Here is a 9,993-nt window from a genome sequence, read left to right on the forward strand (position 1 = left end):
GCTGTTCCCAAGTTCCTATAAGTTTCTCAAAGTGTGAGCTGCTGATGATGCAGCAAAGGAAATCTAGCATCTGTGATCTAAGTCAACAGGCAAGTGACTGATTGATTAAGGAAGGACTTTGACATTAACAGCATTTCACTGAGCGGCAACTGTGAATTAGAGTGAGTGATGTCAATGTCAAATCAGATGCAGAAAGAGAAAGATTGGATTGCAGAGACCGAAAGGAAATGTTCAAAGAAAAATTAATTTCAGCTTTTTAAAATTTCTAGCAATTAAAATCTCCAGCAATGAGACTCCACACTTGTAAATTTTCGATGCCAGAGAAGTTGACTGGCAGTAATTAATACTTATCACGTTAACAGGGTACTTGGACTGAAATGGATAAGACTTGATTTCCTGTAATGAGTTTAGTTTGTATCTACTGCACAAATACAGCAACTTCACATCATTCAGTGCATTTCAGTGTGAACCAGGCAGCGAGATACTGTTTTCGCGAAGTGGCTCATCTGCGACAGCAACTTTCAGATTTCCGTGTTTAATTGCACATCTGCTTCTCATATGAAGTTGCTGCGACATTTGTGTGTAAATAATGTCAAATGCCGTTAGCCTAGTGGTTATTTTGACAGCAAAATATGTTTCATTGTGAAGCAAATAGTAAAAGTTGGAGAGGGCACGAGTATTCATTTTCTCGCTCTCCTGCTCTCTTGCCCTCTCTCTCTCACCCTTTCTCTCTCTCTCTCTCTCTCTCTCTCTCTCTCTCTCTCTCTCTCTCTCTCTCTCTCTCACACTGTCACACGTTTTTGTATTTGCATTCCGCCTCCCCACCACTTTATTCCTGTTTTTATCAAATCTTTCATGTGTGATCTGGGTTAAGCATTGGACTTGGATTTATAGAACATAAGAGTGCTGATATATCATAAACTGTCCTCCGCTTAGCACCACTACACAGTCCTTGTGGAGACCCAGTCCCGCCTTCACATTGAGGATACCGTCCATCGTGTTGTGTGGCACAATCACCGTGCTAAATGGGATAGATTTTGAACAGATCTAGCAATGCTAAACTGGGCATCCATGAGGCGCTGTGGGCCATCAGCAGCAGCAGAATTGTACTCAACCACAATCTGAACCTCATGGCCCGGCATATCCCCCACTCTACCATTACCATCAAGCCAGGAGACCAACCCTGGTTCAATGAAGAATGCAGGAGGGCATGCCAGGAACAGCACCAGGCATACCTCAAAATGAGGTGTCAACCTGGTGAAGCTACAACCCAGGACTACTTGCATGCCAAACTGCATAAGCAGCATGCAATAGACAGAGCTAAGCGATCCCATAACCAGCTGATGAGGAAACATTGAGGCTGCTATACTGGAATGGAGGCGGAACATGAGACCACAAGCTCATAGAAACTGCATTTTAGATCTATCAGGATTGAGTTGCTGCTGAAGTTCTGCAAATCCAACTGGTGAAGCTTTGCTTGATTGGGTAGTGATATGCATTCATATTGTGGCAATGCACTTGCACATTTTCGAGTTGTGGTGTTCACTTTACCACTCCTGGCTATATGCTTCTCATATACTGAGGACTCTAATCTGGGCTTGTTAGCTGTCCAGTAACTGTCTCCTGGTTGTATTGTAGTGGGGGTGGGGGGGATGGGAATGGCAAAGGTCCCATTCGGACTTCCAAGATGACGCAGCTGGTGAGATGCCACAGTTGAACAGGCTGTCGGATCTGTCAAAATTCACACCTGAATAATTTCTATTTGGGTACTTGTAGAAGGATACATGTCTCCGATGGAATTATACTCTCAAAGTCAACAGCTTTATGGTAATGAAAAAGTGAAAGGGGGAGGCGGAAACCAAAACACATTCTTTGTTTTGTACTTTCTGTAGTTCTCTTAAGAGCTCAAACTCCTGAGTTATTTGGTGTTTTAGACCTGGGAGCTTGGATTGAGAAATCAGAAGTCTTAAGTATCCATGACCATAGACAGGTGATTGGATGAAATGTATTCACATACAATGCACTCTTCTGAATAGTGTGATTCTGGGCAGCACTGGGTTAGAAGACAGATCTTTCACTCCTAATAGCTGTCAGGACTTGGTATAGAGATGTAGAACTAAAGTTTCCTCTCTACTGGCCTTGGAAGTTTTATTTTAAATTGGTTTGAGCAAACTCAACATAATTCTTGCTGGGCAGAGTTGAAAAACCCCTACTGTGTGGTGCTCTTAGTCAGTCTGAATCCGAAAACTGTAAGGATGGTTCCCACACAAGGTAGAATAATTCAGAGCTGAAGGAACGGGCACTGCTCTGAAATAGAGAGTGGGGGGGGTGGGGGGGGGGGGAAGTGTAAGTGAGAGAAGTGGGATGATTCCTTTAAATCTTCCCTGTGCTATTGGGAGTATTTGCTGCAGACATTAGGTGCACCAAATGGAAAAGTCTTCTATTTGCCAGCTTAAAAAAAAAACTCAGAGCATTAAATTTGTAATTTTATCAATTAAGAGTTTGAACTTCATTGAGTGAAAGGAGGAAACGATACTAATGATATAGAGAAGCTCCTTTTTTAAAAAAAAAAATTCTTCTCTGCCTTGTAGAAAAACATGGAATTGTGCCAAAGAAGTGCTTTCCTGAATCTCGTAGTTCAGAAGCCAGCAAGGCCATGAATGACGTTTTGAATTATAAGGTATGAATAACTTAAAATGACTGATGAAATGCAGCCACTTTGATTTTCCTGCATGTTTCCTACAAATTGTATCCAGAACTGAAGCTTTCAGAAGTACAGCAGCCCAAAGAAGGCCCATGTGACCTGTGACCAAGATCAGGAAACCATTGGAAAATTTCATCCAATCGATTTGCAAACAGAAAACTTTGTGTCTTGGTCTCAACAGGGAGGATATTTGGACGATGGTCTAGTTAGAGTTTGGGGGGTGAAACAAAAGTGTGGCCTCACAATGATCATTTAAATACTGCCAAATGGGTAGAAACCAGAAAGATGACAAGGGAATGGTGGGAAGGGGAGAGGAGACATTTGAGGGGCTGAATGGCTTATTCCTATTCCTAATGTTCTGAAATGAATATCAGAAGAAATGCAGAGCTCAAATCGGAATCTTATTTAGTTTGTCAGCCTTGGCTCAGTGATACCATTTTTGCCTCTTGAGCCAGAAGATTGTGGGTTCAACTCCCACTCCAGCATTTACAAAAATCAAAGCTGGTACTCCAGTGCAGTAGGAATACTCCACTGTCGAAGGTGCCTTCTTTCGAAATGAAATGTTAAGCTGAGGCCCTGTTTGTCCTCAAGTGGACATAAAATATCTCATGACGCGATTTTGAATAAGAGCGGGAGAGTTATCCCTGGTGTCCTAGCCAATATTCATCCCTCAATCAACATCATAAAAACAGGTTATCTGGTCATTGATATTCCTGTTTCTGGGAGCTTGCTGCGTGCAATTTGGTTGCTGTGTTTCCTACATTATAAGAGTAACTATACTTCAAAACTACTTCATTGGCTGTAAAGCACTTTGAGATGTCCCGTGATCTTGAAACATACTATATAAATGCAAGTCTTTCTTTTTGATCTTTGTGTTAACTATTGAAACGTTTAATTTTTTTTTTGCCTTTCTGGTACTAGATGCGAGAATACTGCTTGCGTCTAAGAAAGATGGTGAAAAATGGGTCATCTGAGGAGGAACTCTCCACTGAAAAGGATAATATGATTGAGGAGGTGAGCTTCTTTTGTGAATAAATATTGGTAGTTCAATATATTTTCGAATTTGCAGCCTTGGAGTGAATTTAGAACCAGACATCCAAGAATGCAATGTTGCAATTAATATGGCATTGTTGCATTAGACCTGATCTGCTGCAAGCAACATTGTGCACTATCCAATGTGTTCAATGCTGTATGGACTGCAGCAGTTCAAGAAGGCGGCTCACCACCACCTTCTCAAGGGCAGTGAGGGATGGGCAATAAATGCTGGCCTTGCCAGTGATACCCACATCCCGTGAATGAGTTTTAAAATGTGGCCTTCCCCACCTGAGGGCTTTGTTGTCCACTGTGTACTCCAAGAACTGTCACTCCCACAGTCACATTACTGTGTTGTCTTTTCCAGAACTTTAATGTTGAGAGAGAATCAGTTACTTACTAATGGAGGCAGAGCTTACTCATATTGCTAAGTGACAGTGAAACTGCTCTGTATGCTATAATAAACCAATCTCCTTGTTTCTGTACCTGTTTCATTGTGTTTTTCATCAGCACAATCATAGGTAGTGTTAAACAGGCAGATATCCATTCACCAAAATGAGGAAGCTTATGACATTCCCTGATCCACAACTGTTTTATTGTCAATTCACAGTTCAGTCCAAATATCAGTTTTCACTCCTGCACTAACTCGCTGTCCAGAGGTAACTCCCTGACTGGCAAAAAATCCAGCCCTTAAATGCAAACTGCAATGAGCATCACCTGCTCTCTATTAACACTGAATTAAGTCTCGTTTCATTAAAGGGACCAGCATTTTCAATATAGACATGTCATAGGTGAGTGGACTATCAGGTGTTAATTATTTAGCATCTGCTGTTGTCTCTTGAGTAATATATTTTATTTATTTATTTTTTAAATTTTATTTAGAGATACAGCACCGAAACAGGCCCTTCAGCCCACCGAGTCTGTGCCGACCATCAACCACCCATTTATACTAATCCTCCACTAATCCCATATTCCTACAACATCCCCACCTGTCCCTATATTTCCCTACCACCTACCTATACTAGGGGCAATTTGCAATGGCCAATTTACCTATCAACTGCAAGTCTTTGGCAGTGGGAGGAAACCGGAGCACCCGGAGAAAACCCACGCAGACATAGGGAGAACTTGCAAACTCCACACAGGCAGTACCCAGAACTGAACCCGGGTCGCTGGAGCTGTGAGGCTGTGGTGCTAGCCACTGTGCCGCCCAATATATCATGTGATACTCAATGTAAAATTAAGGCTTTTCTTCATTTGTACAATAAAAATGAATAATGTTACCGAAGAGCAAGGGTAAGCATCACCTTTTATCTTAATGTACCATAGTTTTCCAGTTTATGCCATTTCCTGCCTTTTGCCAATTCATGCTCAGGCTTTCTCCTTGATGTCTTCAGAGATACTTCGAGTCATAGTCATTTACAGCACAGAAGGAGGCCATTCGGCCTATTGAGTCTATGCTGGCTGTCCACAGAGCTATCTAGTCAGTCCCACTCCCCCGTTCACTCCCCATAGCCCTGCAAGTTTATTTCCTTCAAGTGGCCATCCAGTTTCCTTTTGAAGTCATTGTCTCCACTTCCACACCCTTGTGGGCTGCGAGTTCCAAGTTATTACCACCCACTGCGTATAAAAACATCTTGAGCTATCTAGTCAGTCCCACTCCCCCGTTCACTCCCCATAGCCCTGCAAGTTTATTTCCTTCAAGTGGCCATCCAGTTTCCTTTTGAAGTCATTGTCTCCACTTCCACACCCTTGTGGGCTGCGAGTTCCAAGTCATTACCACCCACTGCGTATAAAAACATCTTCCTCATATTCCCTCTGCATCTCTTGCCCAAAACCTTCAATCTGTGTCCTCTAGTCCTTGTGCCATTAGTTAATGGGAAAAGGTTTTCCTTGTCATAATCTTGTACATCTCAATTAAATCACTCCTCAATCTCCTTTGCTCAAAGGTGAACAACCCCAGCTTTTCCAGCCTAACCTTTTAGCTAAAATCCTTCATCTCTGGAATCATTCTGGTAAATCTCCTCTGTATCCTGTCAAGGACCTTCAACATACTTCCTAAATACAGTGACCTGAACTGGACGCAGTACTCCAGTTGGGGCCTAACAAGAGCTTTATAAAGGTTCAGCATAATTTCCCTGCTTTTGTATGCAAAGCCTCTATTTATGAAGCCCATATGCTTTACTCATGACTCTCTCAATATGTCCTGCTCCCTTCAAAGATCGATGCACGTGCACCCCGCGGGTCCCTCTGCACACACTTTAGAACTGTGCCATTAAGTATATATTGCCTCTCCCTATTCCTTCACCTTGTCAGTATTAAATTCCATCTGCCATATGTCTGCCTATCTGTATCCTGCTGCAGGCAGTTCATATCATCCTACCTGTTTGCCACACATCCAAGTTGGTGTCATCGGCAAATTTTGTAATTCTACTTTGTATTCCAAGGTCTAAGTCAGGGCAGTGGGTTGAGGAGGAGGGGGTTTAGTTTGTAGATGAGGATCAGACAGTTGGAGGGAGGGTCAGAGGCAGTGGGTTGAGGAGGAGGAGGAGGGGGTTTAGTTTGTAGATGAGGATCAGACAGTTGGAGGGAGGGTCAAAGGCAGTGGGTTGAGGAGGAGGAGGAGGGGGTTTAGTTTGTAGATGAGGATCAGACAGTTGGAGGGAGGGTCAGAGGCAGTGGGTTGAGGAGGAGGAGGAGGGGGTTTAGTTTGTAGATGAGGATCAGACAGTTGGAGGGAGGGTCAAAGGCAGTGGGTTGAGGAGGAGGAGGAGGGGGTTTAGTTTGTAGATGAGGATCAGACAGTTGGAGGGAGGGTCAGAGGCAGTGGGTTGAGGAGGAGGAGGAGGGGGTTTAGTTTGTAGATGAGGATCAGACAGTTGGAGGGAGGGTCAAAGGCAGTGGGTTGAGGAGGAGGAGGAGGGGGTTTAGTTTGTAGATGAGATCATTTATATATAGCAAAAAAAAAAAGCAGTGGTCCCAGCACTGACCCTTGAACACCACTCTCTACCATCCTCCAGTCTGAAAAACAACCAATTGTAGGGAATCTGCTGTTTCTTTCTCAGGAACTGTACAATACAATAGTACAATTTTTGTTTTGTTTGTACAATACCACCACCACTGCCCCCCTCCCCACCCCCAATCCGCTGTTGTGCAAATTGGCTGGACTGTATATCACATCTTATGAGTAATGGATACCTAAGCAGAAATACCCAGAGTGCAATGGATTAGTGCTAGCCTGACGCAAACTGGGTGCAGAGCACTGTTGAACAGGTAGGTCCAAGGCTCATTCAATACTGGATACCAAAATACACTTTACCCATTCTCTCCCATTTGGGGAAAAAGAATCCAATCTACCCGAAGGAATTACTTCATGCAGAGAGTTTATAAAACATTCTCACCAGAATATCCATTTTGTATGATTTTCAAAGGTAGCTTTATGTGGTAGATCCAGGGTAACGCTTATTTACCTTGTTCACGTTGGAACCATTTGATAAATGAAACTATAATTGTGCTTGACCTAATATAAAATTTTCTTGTACTTTGTACATTCCTGACAATAGAATAATGCTCCAAAATCAGAACCATTCTTGCTTTTTCTAGAACAGGACTCCTGGGTTAATATAATCGTATAGTAACCGTTTCAAACAAAAGGCCTTGGGTCCATCTCACCCACCTCTCCACAGTATTCTTTCATTGCATTTCTAATAACCCTACATCCCATTTATTGAAAAATACCTGTTGTTTTTCATTTAAACCCATTAAGGTTTTTTTTTGTTGAATCACCCATACTGATAGTGTGTTCCACACATTTACCACCCTGGATGTTTTTAAAACCCTCTTGCATTTCCTATTTCTTTTGTTTGCCTTATTACATTGAAATTACAGTGCCGACACAGGCCATTTGGCTCAACTGGTTTAAGCACCACACGAGCCTCCTCCTGCCCCACTTTATTTAACCCTATCAGTATATCCTTCCAGTCCTCTACCTTAGGCACTTGGCTAGGTTCCTCTTAAAATGCATCTGTGCTGTTTGCCTCAGCTACTCTCTTGTGGTAATGAGTTCCACTTTCTAACTGCTCCTGAAGAAGTTTCTCCTGCATTCCTTATTGGATTTATTGGTGATTATCCTATATTTATGACCCATCATTTTTGATTCCTACACAAGCTTATGGATGACGCAAAGTTGAGTTAATTTCTTACAGAACTTATTGGCCGTGCAAAATGCCACACAATTTTAGATGATTAATAATGGGACCCTTATAAAAGGCTGCAAGAAGTGTTATTTTGGGAGAGGAGTTTACTTTCCTTCTTTCTTTCATCTTTACTCTCTTTGGATCTTTTTGCAAGTTATGTTGCACAATTTTAAGTCGGTCCAAAGTGGTTTTGGCTTTGAGTGAACTCAGTGCAGTGTAGTCTAGGTGTGAAATCACCCAACACAGACTTGTAGTTGACAGTGCCAGAGGACACACAACTGTTACTGCACTGCATATGAATTTGGAACACACAGCCAACCAAGAATGTGAACACAATCTGGTGACAAATTAGAATAGACTTTAAGAATCTGGATAAAGCTAAGGCCAGATCCAATTAAGCTTAAGTTATTTCCTCTGCAGAGACAATCTGCATGCAATTAAACAGGCAGTGATCTGGACTATGTTTTATTTGCTACAGTTTTCAGACCCAACCAGTAGGTGGCACAGCGAGATAATGAATGTGAAAATTTAAATGTGAGGCTTATTGTAGGAATTGGCAGGGGGAGGTGGAAGAGGAAATATTTTGTAATGATTAAACTCTCTTTCCTCATCTTGTATATCAACAGTATTAAGGGATATGGAGCTAAAGTTGGTAAATGGCATTAAGGTACATATCAGCCATGATTTAATTGAGTGGCAGTGCTACTCCTATTCCTACATCAACATTTTTGACTCCGAGCAGTTCTCTTAGTAAGCTGCCCCAGCCTCATGTTTCCTGTATTGGTGTTGCTTGCTGTATTTTCTACATCCTTACAAAGCAAATAAGGTCCAACAAGGTGAGTGGAAAAAGAATATCAGACTTGGTGCAGTCATGGTGACCCCTGAAATAACCTGGAATCATGGTTCAAGCTCTGCTGTACTGAAAAAGATTGGTCATGACTTCAAACCAACATGCTTGTGAGTGCAACTGCACAACATTATGGCCTGCCATGTGTAGCAAAGATTGATGGAGTTCATTTCGTATGACTGCATCAACTGAGGTTTATTGGTCCAGGCCACTTTCACTGAATGGAATGTGCAAGTTATTTACTACTTCACAGAAGCACTATTCTTTCCTCTGCTTGATCTTGCAGATTGAGCTCCAAGCACTGTTGGTAGTAAACATTGCTGGCTGGCTGTTTTTCACCATTTCTTAGACAGTCCATTACATGGGCATCTCACTTGGGGCGAAACCAGACAGCCTCGAGCATTAGTCTGTTCCCCTCAAGTAGCTTCATGGAGCAACATTAACATGAAGGGAGTCTGTGTGCCACAATACTGCTGTTTTTATAAAATGAAGGTCCATCGTCCAGTAGAAGTTTTGTGTAAAAGGAAGAAACTGGGTGGGGGGGGGGCACATTATTGTTTGTGGAATATGGTAGCATAGTGGCTGTAGTACTGGACTAGCAATTCAAAGATCAAAAGTTCAAATCCCACCATGGCAAGATGTGAAATTAAATTTAATAACCTGATAATTTGTGAACTTTTGAAATGGGGGTTATTGAACCTGAAACTTTGCTGGATTGTCATTAAAAACTTGATTGCTTCTCTAATAAGTGGTTTCACCCACACAACACTCCAATCCTGCACTCCATGATCGACTCTTATTGCTCTCCAAAGCAGTCCAATAAGCTATTCAAGTGTAAAACAAATTCAGGATGTCTAGGATAGGCTTTGCTAATGTCACCTGCTCATAAACAAATAGAGTAAAAGAGAAACCGATTAAAGCTGTAATAAGAATTTGTTTAGTGCTTTTTGTCTTGTCCAGAGACTGATGGCAACTATATTTATAGCGATGCATTGAAGTGTGAAATGACTAAATGGCAAATTACAAAAATAAAACTTTACCACGACACAGAATTTCAAAGTGGTAATGATTGAGTTCCACCTCTGCTGTGTTTTGGGGGGAATGGAAGATGTCTGATGTGGTCCATCTAAACTAGGATTGTCCAATCTTTTCACTTGGAAGGGGCCCACATTTCAATTTTTGCCTTCAATGGGTGGGGGGAGGGGACCGGTGGCATA

The 9,993-nt window shown here is 42.1% G+C and overlaps 1 protein-coding gene across 3 annotated transcripts in view; it reads left to right on the forward strand.

The window, feature by feature from the left end:
• Positions 1-9,993, forward strand: part of blmh (bleomycin hydrolase) — a 167,494-nt gene that overhangs the window by 20,934 nt on the left and 136,567 nt on the right. For all 3 annotated transcript variants that reach the window (XM_068010433.1, XM_068010432.1, XM_068010435.1), the window contains 2 exons: positions 2,592-2,680; positions 3,626-3,718. In XM_068010433.1, coding sequence (XP_067866534.1) covers positions 2,592-2,680; positions 3,626-3,718 — 182 coding nt within the window. The remainder of the gene's footprint in view (positions 1-2,591; positions 2,681-3,625; positions 3,719-9,993) is intronic.

The sequence above is a fragment of the Heterodontus francisci genome, chromosome 30 (genome assembly GCF_036365525.1).
Source record: "Heterodontus francisci isolate sHetFra1 chromosome 30, sHetFra1.hap1, whole genome shotgun sequence".
Lineage (NCBI taxonomy): Eukaryota > Metazoa > Chordata > Chondrichthyes > Heterodontiformes > Heterodontidae > Heterodontus > Heterodontus francisci.